Raw genomic sequence first — 18501 nt, 5'->3', positions numbered from 1 at the left:
GGAGCTCCACGGGGCTGCTGCTGTCCAGCGCATGGCAATGGAACAGTTTCAGGCAGATATGGATGTGGAAAAAGCTGTGGCCAGGACAAAGCACATCGTTCAGACCCTGCAGGGCTGTGCTCATCTACGGTGCATCTTCCCGTGCCTCCCTTCAGTTACGCAAGCAATAGGGGAAAAAAAAAGTGAAAGGAAATGAATTCTGCTTCGTCTTGCAATGCATATCCCCAAAATGGTGCCCCTCGACATTAAATGGAAATTTTGCAGAAATGATTATGAAGGTAAAGGTTTTGGAGACGCGTCGCTCTTTGATTCGTGCCCCTCACCTCGTTAAGTCAACTCCAAAGCACGCATCCTTTAGCAGCAACAGGCCGAGGTACCGCTGCCGTTAATTTTTCTTTGAAACTACTTGCAAAATAGCAGCGTTGCTGTGGCTGGTTGGGTTTTATTTCATTTAATTCTAGCGCTGCATTGTAGGCATGGCTGAGCGTGGTAAGAGAGGAAGAGAGCAGTGAGAAGCTAGGTGGCATGAGAGCCCAGCGAACCCGGCCAGGAGGAGGGGAGCTGGCACAGAGGAGCTGAAGCCTGCTGTGAGGCTGCTGCCGAGCACCACGACACCAGCATTAGGGCTCGGCCGAGCACCACAACACCAGCATTAGGGCTCGGGCAGCCACTTCTCTCGCCCCAGCAGGGTTGTCTGAGGTTTGGGGGCGCAAGGTGGTTCGTGATGCAACCTCCTCCCCCCAGAGCTCCCCTTCCCCTCTCCAGTCTGGATAGCTGAGTTCCAGGAGGACAACGTACATACATACGCATCTACACACATACATACAGGCACCACACGTCAGCCCAAACCTCCTGCTTTGTGCTTTGGCCCTGCTCTGCACAGGGACCAAAGGTAGCATTTGGCCAGCCTGCAGCCAGTGGCCCTGCTTGTGCAAATGGCTGTTGGCCAGAGCAGGCCTTTGGCTTTTTTTTTATTATTATTATTAGTGCAGAAACAAAGACATGCCAGAAAGACACCCTTCTGACAGCACTCTTGTGGTCTCCAGCCTGGATTAGAGTCCAAGTTCCTTGTCTGGTGTGACTGCTCTGGGTTTACTCCAGCGAGTGCTGTGGCAAAGGGGCCCCTCATCTGTCAGCGGTGTTCCACCGGAGGCTGCACACCAGCAGGGAGAACCCAGCAAGGGATCCAGCAGCAAAATGAAACGATATTGCAGAAGTTGAGAGACATCAGCAGGATGAGCAGTTTGAAAGGCACCCACGTGCAGGCTGAAGCAAACATCAGCCCCAACCCCATTGGGCTGTCCCATACCTCCTGCAGCATTCACTGCTGGTTAAGGGAAAGGCAGAGCAGCACAGCACTGCGCCGTGATGTTCATCAGGTAACCTTGCTGCAATGCTGCCCCTGCAGCTGAGCCCAAAACAGCTGTAGGATCACCTTGCAACAGGCTGACCATGCCCGGCTGCAGGCATGGTGGAGAATGAGCTCAAACACCCTCTGAAAGTGACAGGTCCCACTGAAACCCAGGCCGCCTCTGGAGTTTGAAAGGAGTGGCTTATTCTGCTTTATCTCTAATCTGTTCCTAGTCAACTTAAGATAAATTTGTCTTAAGCCAGATTTATGTCTGCTGAGAAGGATCCACATAGCCCTTTGCTCCAGCTGATTTGCTCTGTACTGATTTGACAGAAGCATCCACTACCTTAAGTAGGTGGAAGAATTTGTGGAAACACACAGGATACCAAAGAAATGAGCTAACACAAGTGTTAATTAATCCTCCCCTTAGGAGCAGAAAGCTCTAGGATTCACCTCCACTCGCGGCAGAAGGAAAGCTCAAGGGTTTCAAAACCAGACGTGCTCACAGGCTGCATGCCTTGCCCCACCTGACACACAGTGGCATTAACACGGGACCTGGGGAGATACTTTGAGCTGCCTCAGGGTCAAGTACCACATTAACCTGTGACAATGTCACTCGGAGCACATAAAACAGCATCCAGAGATTAACTGCTGCCCCAGTTTCTTATAACTGAACAAGACCAGCAGGTAGACAGGCACAGCAGCCACCAGTAGGAGCAGCTCAGATTTCTTTCCAGCAAGACTGCTGTAACAGTATCTGAGAGCCTTGAGCAACAAGCAATTCTCTTTTACTACAGTCTTTGAGTACAAATTCCACTAACTTGTGTGTTTATAATACATTTATAATACAGTGCAGTGCTGCTTTTGATGTGGTGTTTAAGTTCTCAGTAAGAGGTAAGCCTTAGGTGACTTGGTGGTCACAGCTGCATTACACCTGAACATCCTTCAGATTCTGTACTGGGTTTTGGCACCGGTTTACTGAACTCCAACTGAGCTGAGAAGGGCAGGAGAGAGAAAATCAAGGACTGACTACAAACCTGATAGAACATGGATTACAGGAGTCTCGGGGAGAAGGCAGGCATGAATTTAAATTTTTGTCAAGATGTGAAAAATAACTAGAGCAGTTCTTTGTACTCACAGCTTTGTACTCTACACCTCTAGAACTGCAGGACACTTGCACACTGGAAGGGGAGGAGAGGGAGAAGCATTCTTTGCTCTCGACATGACAGCTTGCACCCCACTGCAGCAGCGTTCAGCATATTTTTAATTCAACACCTGTCATACCAAAGAAATTTAAAACAAGTTTCAGCCACGAATTGTGAATATTGCTGGATTTAACTTAACTGATTTGGAGTAACAATCACTGCAGTAACTTGCACAGTAGGGGAGGTTACAGTTTTTCCCACCCAAATTTATATTCACATCCCAGGTTGTAATACACAACAGGCAGTGCCTGGAAACCAGAACAAGCAGTGATAGAACTACTAGTAGGATCTACTTTGAACCCAACAGATTTGGCACAGAATCAAACCTCTTAGTTATCTGTATCTGGGAGAAGTAACCGCCAATTTACAAAGGACTTGAGGGCCTGCAACAACTAACCAAGTTTGCAGACTCCCACCTGCCCTTCCCAGTGAGGCATGAATGAACGGCCTTCTTCACTAAGGCTTGTGATGGAGGGCACGGAGAGGCCTGCCCTTTCCAACACAGGTAATATAAAACTACACAACTGTTTACCCCAATAGCAGCATTTAAGCAGTACTCCTTCCTCTTCCTCCAGTTGAAATGCCTGCCGGCATCCCAAGAGAACCTCCACCAGGCCAGCAAGGTTTGGCCTTGCTGGAAGTGACAGCAGACCAAAGGGCATCCATGGCACAACCTCCGTGTGCCACCAGCTCCATGTCAGTGGCACTGGCAGGTCAGGTATTTTGTTTTAAAGCCTTAGCCTTCCACCTCCTTCCAGAAACACTTCTATTCATCTTTCTCCCTGCTGCAAACCCTGCTTCCTGCCTGTGGTTTGGAAGATCTGACAGGTTGCTTCTCCAGGGAGACCATCTCTTTCAATTTCCAGCCCAGAAAGTTTTAGATTTTATTAATAATGTTGGGAGTGGGATTTTTAATTCTAAATAAGTTTCAGCCTGCACCAGGGAGGCCAAGTATCATGAACATCATAGAGAAGGATTCAAAGAAGGGATTCACAGGAGTTACAGAGCCTTAAAAAAAAAAAAAAAAAAAAAAAAAAAAAAGAGCTGTAGATAATATGCTAAATGCAAAGAGCATTTTCTGTGACATCAGTATGAGTCATTAACTCTTCCACAGTGCTGAGATCCCTCCACTTGCCCCAGTTCCTTGAGTCCAGAGAATTTCTGTTTTTCATTCATAGTGAAAAATGCAGTATACCAGGAGGCAAGGAGAATATCTGGACAAGGGGCTAAAAGGTCCCCAGGATGATATGCAAAGGGATTTGGCAATTGGCAAACCAGACTTGTGGTTTGTAGCCCCATCACCTGCACAAGGCCAGGCTTATCCAACCCCTCTCCCTGAGAGCACTTCCTTATCTCTGCCATACACATGGAGATCTTGGGGAGCCGCACATAAATGGCTGCGAGGCCTTCCACAGGGCTGGCAGGGGATGTGACAACAGAACAAGGACAGGCACAAGGACATGGTGACACCACAGGGTCTGCCTACGGGGACAAGTGGGACTGGGTGCAGGCAGGCCCTGGCTGTGGCATGGTGACCAGGCAGTGACAGTCGTTCCTAGCACCCTTACTGCCTTGCAATGGAGCTGGCAGGCAGCATTGGCAGTGTTGAGGAGCACGGGGTAGGCACAGCCGAAGTGAGCCCTTATCAGGGTGCTCTAGCAGGCTCCTTATACTGACACCTCCAAAGAGACATCTTATGGTAACACATTTCAGCCAGAACTGACATGAACTGAGAGCAGATGGACAGAGGCTGAAAAGCAGATGGAGAGAAGGAAATTTGGACATAATTTGAGGGCCCCTTAGTGTCTTGTCAGGAAAACACATGTAATGGACAGCTGTCTGAAAGGCAGACCAGCCTACAGCCAAGCGTGACTGAAAAGATGGAACAAAAAGGATGCAAGAGAAGGGCAAAGCACAGCCACCACTCACAGGCAAATCATGACCCACTCAAATCATTGATGGTATCTAAAGACAGCCAGAGCACCTGAAGAGATATGCACACATACTGCCTCAAACTTGCTGGCCTACCCTGGTGTGGACAGAGATGCACATTTTGGTAGCTCTTGAAGGTGTCCAGCCCCACCACTCCAAGCAAGTAAAGCTAGGCCCTGTACTGGCTTGCAGCTCTGTGCTGGTGATACAGGTATACATAAGGTCAGATCAGGCAAGGACAATTTGCTTTTCCAACCATCACCTGGAAAAGACTGGGAACTCTATCAGTCCTTAAAACACCCTGTCTTGACATCATGAAGCAGCAGAGGGGGTTTCCTGGTGGTTTTCTTTACCTTGTGATCTTGGTCAAAAAACCCTTGTGCTGGCAGACACTTGGCTGGTGTCATCTCTGTGCACTGCTTGCTGCATGGCAGCAAAATCAGCTCACAGCACCGTGCCTGGACCAGGCTGGTGCTGCTGGGCCATAGCACCACAAGATCCTGGATGGCTTGGCAGGCATCTTCTCATCACCTCTATCACACTCTCATATAGTTGCCTTCTCTCTTTTCCTGCCATCCCCACACTGTCCCACAGCTGCCCAGGGCAGAAGCGCTGGCTCCAGCACTGTGGCTTGGCTGATGAGTGTCCCAAGCTTCTGTGACTCCATGGTCCTCAGCTATGAGGCTGCTGTGGCTCACAAAGCCTCGCTGTTGCAAGTGGGCCTGGCATCCTGTGTAATGACAGTGGGAGCTGCCCGTCAGAGAGAACTGGATAGAAAATGGGGGAAGTGGAAGCGAGTTTGCTGTCTGTATGTTGGTTTCTGCACCCCTCTGCTGGGTAGTCAGTACCATTGCTAAATAACATGGCAGTGAATCACAGTGGAGGGCAGTAATGAGAGCTGGCAAGGGAAAAAAATAAATCAGAATGCCAGTAAAATAAAAATAACTTCATCAACATTTCAAAAAATGACAGACATTCATCATCTCTACAGCCAGACAGACTGGAGTCAGTGCTAACATCCCCAGGCCCTATTCTGCTTAGAGGCAAACAGGTTCAAAAGTGAAATTTTCATCAGGAGAATCACTGAAAGAAAACCAAGCTGGGAATCCTTGCCCTGCTCTTCCAGTGACATCAGATGCTGAATAGGAGACATATTAAAAAATTCACTATTACCTCACTGAGCACTCACTTTTTATATTCTTGTAAGGTCTCAGAGGTTGGGCATGCAGGCTTTGAGAGATCCCAAATCAGAGGATTTTTTGGTCTAAGCTCAGCCAAAGATTTCACATGCATTCTGTGACGTTATTAAAACAGCAATGTGGCAGCTATATCTACACTTTTCATATAGATAAGTCAATCAATCTTAGACACGCATACATATGGGGCAAACTGAAATGACAGAACTTTAGATATACTCCCCAAATTGAATAATACAAGAAAATTTGTCTCAGAGTAAAATGAGTGCTTTGTCTGGGCACAGAACAGATGATATTCCTATGACCTTCCTCAGGGACAAGCAGATATCCACCTGGAGAGGGATTTTGGATGGAACTTATGACCATGTAGGAGATGCAAATAGTACACATCACATCGGACAGTGCTACTGGGGATACTGCTTAGATAAAGGGTACATGGGGGAATTAAATCTTTTTGCAGAAGAGGAAAGCAAGAGACTGAAAGCCACAAAAGCCAATAGGCACTTCAAAGATTATGTCCAGAGAGTACACACAAAGCATGTAAGACACCCAAGAACACATTGAAAACAAAGAAACCAAACCAGTCAACCAACCAACCAACAACCAACCAAACAAAAACAGGGAATAAAAAGTCACATTCTAATCACTAATGCACAGAAACTGTTATGGTCCATCCCACAGATCTGTATGTATGCATAAGGAGGTCCAGTTTTGTTCCAAAGCTCAAAGCCCGGGCTGACACTCATTAGTTGGTGGCTGGGTCTGACCTAGGGATGGCTCTGAAGGAGCTGCTAAAGCACAGCAGATGAATGAGCTGCTTTAACAACAGCCCCCAAGAGCTGTTAACACCTCTTGTGCCTCAGCTCACTTGCTGACTTCAAAACATTTTCTATTTTGTGCCCTGACTGGATAATGACAGCTTTTTGGAGCTCTTACATTTTAACAGGTTGACGCATCTGGAGGACTAAAAATCCATAGGAAATCATCCATTAAAAGCATGTTAATTTGCAGTGGCCTATCTCTGAGATAGCACTTCTTTTGTCAGTTTGCCTTCTTCCTCCCATTCTAAGGAAGATAACATTATTCCCTGCTGTGCTCCTGAAACTGGGGAGAGGAGCCATGTGAGAGAAGGGAGATGGTCTGAGGGCCTTTGGCAGCTTTGTATTTCATCTCTGGGCTTGCCAGACAGCTATGGGGAGACCTCATACCCTAAGCCTCCCTAAACCTCCATTCCCTGCACACAAAATGAAACTGCAGGCATGGCAGCAGTGAAATACCCAGCAATGATGGGATGTTTGGTCTCGGGTTGTGTAGTACTGGATACACTTGCCAAAGGCCAGAACTGCATTAGATCACATTTTGCTTGTGAATCAAAACTTGCCCTCCAGTACCAATGACTATGGGATTCACCCAAAGGAGCTATGTAAAAACATGACAAGAAAAAAAAAAAAAAATCCTGACAGCCTGCACGTTTTGCCTCTTGAGCAGCACGCTGAGTTCAGAATTGGGTTCTCTGACAGAGCAATGTGACAGGGAATAGTTGATGGGAGAGAAGTGCAACAGAAACACATAGAAATGCTTTCAGACACTTGGCTGTAGCATCCTGAGATGCCAGTCTTGCAGCAAATAACTGATACATAATAAATTCATGATATGCATATTTAATGCTGGTTTCATAGGAGCATGCTAGAGGAAAAAGAAACAACATGAAAAACCGGCAACTGATTATTGTCCCACAACCAGTGAAAAAAAGGGCAGAGCTGTGGGAATCAAGGATTTGAAAATGTCTTGAGAGTGCACTGGAAGGGGACACAGGGCATAGCACCCAGTGAGGAGGCACCCTGAAGACCCTTTATCCCTCCTCAAGCATAAGAACAAAGTAAGGAAACTAAGCTGCAAGATCCTATCATAACTCCTCCCTCACTCTCCATTGGCCTCAGCAAATCTCTCTCTGTGGCCATCTGCAAAGAGCTTTAAGATGTCCTCTTCAGAGTGTATAATGGGAGCCCTCAGAGGCTTGTAAGATGTGCCAGTCAATGCTCTTGTATCAGTATCCCACAAAATAAGGGACTTTGTATCCCATATGGTCACATCCTCTGTATCGTTATAGAATATGTGCATATAGGCTACAGGCACTGATACTTCTCTGGAAAAAAAGGGCACCATTCCGTGTGAAGATAACTGCACAATTCCTCTGTCACTGGATGGGTTCAGAACATGTGCTGTTCTGCATGTGTGCTTTACTGATTTTAACAGGTTTATGTGGCAAGGTTTTGGTAGCAGAGGGCCATAGGGGCCACTTCTGTGAGAAGAATCTAGAAGCTGCCCCATGTTAGATAAAGGCCCCGGTGCTGACCAGAGCCAAGCCGATAAATAATGCACCTCTGTGTCAGCGTATTTAAGAAAGGGAAAAAATAAATAAATAAATGCTGCTAAACAGCAGATGGAGGAGTGAGAGGAGTGAGAAACAGCCCTGCAGACCCCAAGGTCAGTGCAGCAGGAGGGCAGGAGGTGCTCTGGGCACACAGCAGCAGTTCCTCTGCAGCCTGTGGAGAGGCCCCTGGTGGAGCAGGCTGTCCCCCTGCAGCCCATGGGTCCCACATGGAGCAGATCTCCACGCTGCAGCCCCTGGAGGAGTCCCCGGTGGAGCAGGTGGATGTGGCTTGGAGGAAGCTGTGGCCCATGGAGAGCCCCCGCAGGAGCAGGCTCCAGGTTGGAGCTGCAGCCCGTGGAGAGGAGCCCACGCAGGAGCAGGGGTCTGGAGGGAGCTGCTGTCTGTGGGGGACCCAGGTTAGAGCAGTTTGCTCCTGGGGGATGGACCCCGTGGTATGGAGCCATGTGGGAGCAGTGGGCAGGATCAGTTCGGGAAGGATGGCATCCCATGCGAGAGACCCCACGCCGGAGCAGGGGCAGAGAGTGACCATGAAGGAGTGCCAGAAACGAAAAGAGCTGATCACAGCTATAACTATCTGTACCCATTTATGCTCCAGCCCTTAGTTGAACAGACTATTTTTTCTCCATTTCTGAGACACTCTCTGGGAATATTATCCCAACAAAAAGCAGTGAAATAAACCTCAACTGAAAGTCTCAGAGATCAGAGGATGCAGGGATAACACTTTTGTCATGAAGAACTTATTTTTACTGTTGGAGAGGGGAAAGAAATTCCTTGTACTAAGAGGCAGAGATGTTGAAATTGAGTGTCATCACCTATGAGATAGAAGTTTTATGAACTGTGCGGAAAGTACAGAGCTGCAGTCCTTCTGGAAACGGCAGTTCCTTTGAGGCTCTCATTTTGAAGAGCATCCACTTGCAGGGAAGCCCTTAAGAACAGGCTTAGCTTTCCTTATCCCTGAACTTATGTACAGGCTTATACGTTATCTTAAACCAAGCACAGGACCAAGCGTTAGAATGCAGCTGTCCTACATGGTGGGTGCCAGCACAGATGATTTCAAATGAATAATCATATCCGATATTTTTGAAATTTAGGTCAGTCAATCATTAACCTTTTAGAGAACAGGAATGGAAAATAACAGGATATAGCTGTAGAGAGAGGATTTTAATGATCACATATTATAACCGGTAGTTATCTCAACGACACAAATGGTTCTATTTATTTATTTATTTATAATTTATTTTAAAACTTTGGTAAGAGAAACCTTCAATTCTGTGTATACAACACTCATCACAATGGCATTGCTATCCATAGGACAGGCTCACAAATGCTATCGCATTTTAGCGACAAACAGCTAAAATACTTTTCCCATCCTGTTGCTTAGAAAATATTGGTGCTTCAGAACTTTCCTGAAAACAGAATAGGTGAAAGCTCATGAGTGTGAAATACCTGTCAGCTCTGCCAGATCTTTCATTGTACGCTCAGCACAAGGTACAGCATATCTTGTAACATTCTCCTCTGAGCTGGGATTAAGCAAAGCCTTTTAATCTTCCAGCGCAGAGCTGATGAACACTACAACCTGGTTAATGGCTAAATTTACTCACTAGTCAAAGTATCTCCTGGTGCTTATTGTATAGAAAAAAATACATCAGGCTTGTAAGTTGGTGTATAATCAGTGTAAGTCTAAGGCAGGCAGAGAAGATTCTATAAACTGGTAAAATCTTCTCAGCACTGTCCATTATGATGGAGAGAAAGGGGTCACCTGTTGTCTCTTCTATTATATCACACAGAATCACACAGAATTTCTAGGTTGGAAGAGACCTCAAGATCATCAAGTCCAACCTCTGACCTAACGCTAGCAGTCCCCACTAAACCATATCCCTAAGCTCCACGTCTAAACGCCTTTTAAAGACTCCCAGGGATTGTGACTCCACCACTTCCCTGGGCAGCCTGTTCCAATGTCTAACAGCCCTTTCGGTAAAGAAGTTCTTCCTAACATCTAACCTAAAACTCCCCTGGCGCAACTTTAGCCCATTCCCCCTCGTCCTGTCACCAGGCACATGGGAGAACAGGCCAACCCCCACCTTGCTACAGCCTCCCTTGAGGTACCCATAGAGAGCGATAAGGTCACCCCTGAGCCTCCTCTTCTCCAGGCTGAACAAGCCCAGCTCCCTCAGCCACTCCTCATAGGACTTGTTCTCCAGGCCCCTCACCAGCTTTGTCGCCCTTCTCTGGACTCGCTCAAGCACCTCCATGTCCTTCTTGAAGCGAGGGGCCCAAAACTGAACACAGTACTCGAGGTGCGGCCTCACCAGAGCCGAGTACAGGGGGACGATCACCTCCCTAGCCCTGCTGGTCACACTGTTTCTTATGCAAGCCAGGATGCTGTTGGCCTTCTTGGCCACCTGAGCACACTGCTGGCTCATATTCAGCCGACTATCCACCATCACTCCCAGGTCCTTCTCTGCCTGGCAGAGATATGAAACAAGCTTTTATTAAACAAGAAAAAAACAAGAGTAACAAATTTCCCCAACTTCTTTAACATAATCTCTGTAATTTTTTGTTGAGGATTAACTCATGGAGTGGAGCAACATCCTTAAAATTGAAGGCAATCTTGCTGTCTTTGTTGGGTTATATTACTGACATTAATGTTCATAATTTACATTAGGTAATGCATTAGGTGAGTATGAGCTGCTTTTCATGCAGCTGAGAAAATTCAAGAGTAGAAGTAAATGTGTTCTTTCCCCCTTGTATAGTATACAATATAAAACAAACTTATTAGAAAATACTTCTATTTATATCAAATATACAAACTACAGTATGTATTATGTAGTCATATTATTGTGAAAAGCCCATCAGAGTGAAACAGTGGTTTTAATATATTGGGAGGGTGCATCTTATTTACAACAAAGCAAATCGGGACATGGAACTTGTTAACTTTTATCTGATAGTTGGCTGGCTCCCAAGTAGCTGTGTCTGAAAAGCACCTGAAGAGAAGCCACTGGGCTTCCCAGCCCACTAGAGACCTGCTTCTACTTACGGAAAAGCACAAATGCTAGGACTGGAGATTTTTTAACGCCAGGGTCTTGTTTAGAGTGCTCATTCCAGCCCAGCCCAGCTCACGGGGCACCGTTCCCAGACGTGCTGAGCACAACCCCACGAAGCCGCCCACCCCCACCCGTCCCTTCCCAGCACCCCCATCGGGTCCGGCGCAACGGGTAACCCACAGAGGTTGGCCCCGGCCCCGGCCCCGGCCCCGGCCCGCACCGCCGCGGCACGGCGCGGCACGGCACGAGTCCTCACCCCGCGGCGGACACCACTGCGCGTGCGCCAAGTGGCGTCGCCGGCGCCTTCGGTCAGGTCCCGCCACGGCCGGGCTCATGCGCAGTGCCGGCTGCCGCCCCGCCGGGGCACGCCTCGAGCTCCGCGCACGCGCGTAGGCACGACGTCCGCCAGGCTCCTCCCCTCCCCCCACACTCGCTTCTGCTTGTGCGTGGGAGCGTGATGACGCACGCGGCGGCGTTTCCCTTCTCCCCCCGCCTTCGTCGTAACGTCCGCGCCGGCCCCGCCCCCCTCTATAAAAGCGGCCGTGGGCAACGGGCGCCATTGTGCTGTGGAGCAGGCCGCGGCGGTGCGCGTTCGTGGGCCTCCCGGCGCCTTCTCCCCGCGCTCCTCTCCCTCGCGTTCGCTTCCTTCTCCTCCTTCTTCTCCTTCCCTCCCCTCTCCCCTTCCCTCCCCCTCTGGCCGCGGACATGCCGCGCGTTTACATCGGCCGCCTGAGCTACCACGTCCGGGAGAAGGACATCCAGCGCTTCTTCAGCGGCTATGGCCGCCTGCTCGAGGTCGACCTCAAAAACGGGTGAGCGCCGTGCTGCGGGCCGGGAGCCGGCCGGCGGACGCCTCGAACCCGGGCCCGCGCGTCGCCTTCCCCAGCAGGGCCGGGCGGGCCGCGCCTGGCAGCCCCCCCCCCCCCTCCGCCCATGTTGTCGGCTCTCGCGGCCCCGCCGCGCTGCCGCGTGGCGCCCGACTCAAAATGGCGGCGGCGCGGGGGGAGGGAGGGCGCTGCGGCGGGGCCGGCTCCCATTGTCCTGGTGCAGCTCGCGCTGCCAGCCGCTGCCTCCGGGGAGCGGGCGGAGGGGGGGCGGCGAGAAGCCAGGCGGGGCCGTCGGGCGCGTAGTCCCCACCCTGCGCGCGTCGGTGCTTGTGGCTGACGGGCCTTTTCCTTCTTCCCTAGTTACGGCTTCGTGGAGTTTGAGGACTCCCGAGACGCCGATGATGCCGTTTACGAGCTGAACGGCAAGGATCTGTGCGGGGAGCGCGTGATCGTGGAGCATGCCCGCGGACCCCGCCGCGACAGGGATGGATACAGCTACAGTAGTCGCAGTGAGTATAGGCCCGTCTTTTTGCTTGGTTACAGGGCTTCTTCGGGCAAGGGACTGGAGGCAAGGGGAGGCAGCTCGGCTATGTTGGCAAGGCAGAGCCTGGGGTGATAGAGTGGATGGGACCAAGTCCCTTGGGGCTGTGGGGGTGGGTTGTCAGTATCTCTGCAAGTATGGTAGCAGGGGATACCTGGTGCATTGCTGGGAGCGAGATGTCTGTAGACATAGTGTTAATAGATGTTCTTCCTGGCACCAGAATTGCACTCAGGTACCCCCTTAAGAAATCTACAAATGCAAATATGTGAAACAATTCTGGCTGCAAAATTGTGCCCTCTTCTAGAAAGGGTTTTTTGTTATTTAGGAACTATATGCTCTGCTAATTTAAAGGCTCCAGTGTTTTTTTGCAACATTTAGATAAATCAGTGGTGTTCCATCACTAATGTTTATGAATAAATACCATTGCATAGTTGGGGTTGAAGCAGTCAGCTATAAAATTTCATGTAATGGGTGGGGGAGGATTTCAAGCAAGAAATTATTGTCTTAAGTGGGGGATGTCGTAAACATTTCTGTGCTCAGCTAGCTTGTATAATTTCTTGAGGAGCTGAGTTATATTTAACTTAACTGGCCTGTAATTAAAGTACTATGGCTCGCTTTTCAGTAATCTCTAGAATCTTTGTGTTGGGGGGGTGGGAATCTGTATTTTTTAAAAAATCAAATGTATGTTGTTTAAAATTGTTGCATGTTCAATTTCAAACTTTTTAACAAGTCCTTGATGTTTCAATTTAAAAGTGACCAGTGGGGCTGAGGCTGTGTCCACTGAGGCTAAGATGACTGCCTTTCCTGATTGGCCATGGCTTTTCCATACATTGTGTGACCCTTGCCCTATGACCCTTTGGCTGACCTTACCGGAAGCCATGACGACAGCAGCCTTTTGCCATTAGACGCAGGGTGATGGTGAGGATTCCAAGGGTTAGACAAAACTGGTTAAACTGAACTAGGTGACTGTTACCTTGCGTGTTTTGTGGCCAAACCACCACCAAAAACCTCATACTGTGATGTAAGTACTTAGTGTAACTAGTAAACGTTTTTGTAAAATGTAGAAATGCATGTAATCAGTTAAGTTTTATATTTTACAATGTTCTGTAAAATAAAACTTAGCAAGGTGAATCTAATAAGGAGCAGTCACTCTCTAACAGATCTTAGGAGGACAGTCTTGTAGGATTTTAGTTTGTTTGATTTGCCATTAATATAGATTATGGCAAAATTGAAAGTTTATTGGAGGCATAGAGAAATAAAGTCCTACTCCAGTAAATATAACTGTTTAACTAACTTTTTCAGAACATTTTAGTTTTCTTCATGCTAGGAGACAAACTAACTTTATTTCTTTGCACAATAAAGGTGGGGGTGGTGGCGGATATAGCAGTCGGAGACAATCTGGAAGAGATAAATATGGACCGCCTGTTCGTACAGAGTACAGACTGATTGTTGAAAACCTTTCCAGTCGCTGTAGTTGGCAGGATTTGAAAGTATGTATTAATGTTCTACAATGGAGTATGTTGTGATTAGCAGGAACCAATAACCTCCTTTTTATGTAATTGTTCATTTTGATTTAAGCAGAAGTAATTGAGAAGTATAAATGTGCATGTGAATGCACACAATGCTTTTTACATCTGCTCAGACTTGTCTTAAGCTAATGTAGTTGCAGAGTACAAGTATATGGAGTGGTTTTGTAACTTTTCATTTACTCTCAAGGATTTCATGAGGCAAGCTGGGGAGGTAACCTATGCAGATGCACACAAAGAACGTACAAATGAAGGAGTAATTGAGTTCCGATCATACTCGGACATGAAGCGTGCCCTGGACAAACTGGATGGCACAGAGATAAATGGAAGGAAAATCCGTCTGGTTGAAGACAAGCCACGGTCAAGCCATAGGCGATCTTACTCTGGCAGTAGGTCAAGGTAACTTTTGGGATGTGTTACTCTCTATATCAAGACCAGTTAAACTTGAGAATGGGTATATATATGTAGGCTGGCCTACAGTAATTACCTTCAATTTATATTCTAGGAATAGGGCAATTCCTGAGAGATGTGGAAGGAATTATTTTGTGATATTGCAAAGCTGGTGTTGAGAGTTTGTGTGAAATACCAGATGTAATTGGCTGATGGTATGTTGAGTATGGGTGGATTCGTGGTATGTCTTGATGTGGGTGTGTTACTGACAAGTTCTTTAATAGTTACTCTGTGTTAGGTAGCATAGCACCCAATGGGTACACCAGACGAAGAATAAGGGATGTTAAATGTTAATGTTAAATGTTTCTAGGTCACGATCTAGAAGACGGTCTAGAAGCAGAAGTCGTAGAAGTAGGAGCAGCCGCAGCAGGTCCCGTAGTGTCACTAAAAGTCGTTCCAGGTAAGTGATACATTGCTTTGCGTTAGTACAGGAGTTGCTGCTTACTAACTGATAACTGTTTACAACACCTATAAGTGTACTTCAGTTCATGTAGAGTAACTGTCTTTCTTTTCAAAAGATCTAAATCCAGGTCACGAAGCAAAGACCGCTCACGTTCCAGATCTAAAAGCAGGAAGTCTAGATCAAAGAGCAAATCAAAACCCAAGTCTGACAGGGGTTCGCGCTCTCACAGCAGATCCAAGGAGAAGTCTGAGAAGTCTCGGTCCAGGTCCAGGTCCAGGTCTCGATCTCCCAAAGAAAATGGTAAAGGAGATGCTAAGTCTAAATCCAGGTCAAGGAGTAGGTCTCGTTCCAATTCTCCACAGCAGCAGCCATCTACCAAGGCTCGTTCAGAGTCACCACCCAAAAGAGCTGCATCGAGGTCCTGTTCCAGATCTCGTTCAAAGTCTCGCTCACGATCAAGATCTAGTTCAAGAGATTAAGACTAGAACTCTCCTCTTATATTGCACACTATTGCGGAACGTTTTTCCTACTTGTCAGGCCATTAATGTTACATTAGTACTTCAGAAGTTTTTTTTCTATTGCAGGAGCAGATGGCCTAAGAACTAAGTAATGAGGCGTAAAGGTTTAATTTGTATCCTAAATTTGAAATTACAAGATTGGATGGTGGTACAAAGCAGGAAAAGCTACCCCCCCACCCACTTTTTTTTTTTTTTTTTTTTTTTTTTTTTTTTTTTAGAAATTCAGCTAAAACTTTGATTTTATAGTATTTCCACAGGAGTAACTTTACTCTTAAGTGTAAAGTGGTTTTTATATTAAATGAATATAACAAGCTCTTAAATCTGGGCTTTTTTGAACGTATCATTTTTTTCATTTTTTCATGGTTTTAGAACTGAGTATCATTGGCTTCATAGGTTTACAGCTTGCTACCAAAGGTAGGATTGCCTTGCTGAGCAGGTCAGATAATTCTCTAGCGTATCTTAATTTATGGGAGCAGGCTGCAAAACTGTAAACTGTTAACAATACTAGGAAAACCTTAGACCAGCAATAAACTCAAGTTGGAGCATTTGTTTTGCATCTTAACTTGCCAAAAGAACATTCCCCACCTGATACTGTGACTGTATTAAAGGTAATAAAGGTACTCTGTAACCTGTGTCATACAGTATTGCTGCAAATCATACTTTTGAAACTTAAAAGAATGAAAGCTCTCTGACATTTTTTTTGCTTGACTATCAAGTGACAGTTGTCAGACACTAATGTCTCTTGGATGTGGTCCAAGTCACTAGTATGTTGTATGGTTTGTCAGCCTCTAAATATCTATTGGATATGAAAACTAGCTAAATAAAGCTGTCTTCCCTCCCTTTTGACTCATTTACGTTAACATTTTGCTTCAGAATAGAACTACAATCCTGTTGTGTGTGAATCTGAACTTTACTGGAAGTGTAATCTCTTTGAGCTAGAGTTCTAGTCTTAACAAAGGCTTTGCTAAACCACAGTTGCCAATTCACTTAAATTGTGGAATAGAACTTGTCCCAAAAACTCCCCTTTGTAGCTAAATTGATTTTTGTAACATGCAATAGGAAACATTAGAACTGCCTTGTACTCTTTATACAATGTGTAGTTTGACTTGTATAAAATTAAATTGGTGACTCAAGCTCTTGTGTTTATTATAGTGTTATGGACTTCTGGGGGAATGCTGGCAAAATAATTTATCCTACTTACCTCTTTGACTGGAGTAACTACTTTGCTTTAGCAGGAGACTTGGGAATTTTTGAAATAAAGTTGGTTTTGTGCTTGAGATGAGCTAGTCAACTAAACAGTTTTTCATTAGAAGATTCATTAGTTTTTCATTGTCCTTCCTTAAAGTGTGACTGATTGTGAAAGCATCTCTGACTTACCAGGATTTTAGACGTCTGTTGAGATAAATTGGATCGTGTACAAGGAGCTGCATTCAAATGTGACTTGATGCCAGCTTGCCTGGAGTTGCTGTACTAGCTAAACACTTCTCACCATTTCCTTATCACAGCTTCAACTTTTGCCTGCCACGTACTGGTATTTGTTCTAGTAGAAGAAGGGATTTAAAGATGAGTGAAGCTTGTTCTGCCTGGTAAACACACATTCCTAGTGAAACATGAACTGAAGTGATTTCAAGGCTTAGGTTGGCAGAAGATCATATTACTTTTATATTGCACACTTTCAGTGTATCTACCCTGGTGTTGTGGTTTAACCCAGTTGGCAGCTAAACACCACACAGATGTTTGCTCACCCTCCCCCCTCACTCTCTGGGATGGGGGAGAGAAACTGGAAAGTGAAGCCTGTTAGTTGAGATAAAGACAGTTTATTAAGACAGGAAAATAATAACAATAGTAGTACTACTAATAATAACATGTATGAAACAAGTGATGCACAATGCAATTGCTCAGCACCTACTGACCAATGCCCAGCCTATCCCCAAGCAGTTGGCCCCCCCCACCCCAGCTAGCCACCCCTATATATTGTTCAGCATGACATCAGATGGTATGGAATACCCCTGTGGCCAGTTTGGGTCAGCTGTCCTGGGTTTGTCCCTTCCTAGCTCTTGCTGCACCCCCAGCCTGCCCACTGACAGGACAGCGAGAAGCTGAAAAGTCCTTGGTTTGGTGTAAGCACTGTTCTGCAACAGTTAAAACATCACTATGCCATCAGCACTCTTCTCATCCTAAGCCAAAACATAGCACCCTACCAGCTACTAGGAGGAAAATTAACTTTATCCTAACTGAAACAAGGACACCTAGGCATGGAAAAAATCTGCACTGTTTGAGCTGCTATGCCCAGCTTTCCTATGGAGTTTTGCAGATATTTCTGTTATAACTAAATCCACAGCTCTGAAGAGGGTTTGGTATCAAAGTTTTTTTGCATCTGGAATGAGAGCCGGCTACTAGGTTTAGTGATAAAAGGTTTTTTTTTGTTGTTGTTTGTTTTTAAATAACTAAGGTTTTAGTTAAGGTTTTTATTTTAGTGTAATGGCTACCAAACTTACATGCTGTAAGTTCTGATCATTGCAGGTTGTACTTTCTCTGCTTTGGGCTTCAACAGTGGGGGTTTTACTGGGGACTTTTAACAGAAGTCTGATGATTCTATGCTATATGTGTGGAAATATTTACCTCCTTGAAACTTACTGGCACAAAAGCATGTTGGTTTAAACAAATGGGGGAGTAGGTTGGATTTCCTGGAGAGTTGCTGCCCTTTAATTATCTTTTATTAAAACGCATGCTCCTCAAAACAGGAATTGTGAGCTTGGAGAATCAGTAGCTTAAAAGCTATATATGTTTTCAATAAATGTGTAATAAAACAAGATAATAATTAGTTTCTTGCATGTGCCTGTAGATATTAATGACAGTTGGTTTCTATGACCAGTTTCCAGTGTGAGTTTGTATTGGCCTTACAGTAGCAGTTACCATCTCTGATAACAGTGCATTAGTGATGGCTTTTACCTACTATATTCGCTCTTTAGAGTAAGATCATTAGGACAATGGTTGTTTGAAGTCATCTTTATTCATGAATACTTGGAGGAAGGGCCTAGATTGGATTTAACCAACGTGCCTATAACTCCTTCACATGTTGAAGTTCTATTTAACCATTACTGGAACAATGT

General features: G+C 46.2%; 1 protein-coding gene across 1 annotated transcript; it reads left to right on the top strand.

Moving 5' to 3' along the window:
• The first annotated feature begins 11674 nt into the window (after nt 1–11674).
• On the top strand, nt 11675–15564 carry SRSF6 (serine and arginine rich splicing factor 6). Its single transcript, XM_032198344.1, has 6 exons — nt 11675–11935; nt 12311–12459; nt 13854–13981; nt 14208–14416; nt 14778–14867; nt 14986–15564. The coding sequence occupies exons 1-6, from the start codon at nt 11829–11831 to the stop codon at nt 15347–15349; spliced, it is 1047 nt and encodes a 348-aa protein (XP_032054235.1). The 5' UTR covers nt 11675–11828; the 3' UTR covers nt 15350–15564.
• The last annotated feature ends 2937 nt before the right edge of the window (nt 15565–18501 follow it).

This window comes from Aythya fuligula, chromosome 16 (genome assembly GCF_009819795.1).
Source record: "Aythya fuligula isolate bAytFul2 chromosome 16, bAytFul2.pri, whole genome shotgun sequence".
NCBI lineage: Eukaryota > Metazoa > Chordata > Aves > Anseriformes > Anatidae > Aythya > Aythya fuligula.
Note: the sequence above shows the minus strand (reverse complement) of the source record. Positions and strands in the feature narration are given on the sequence as shown.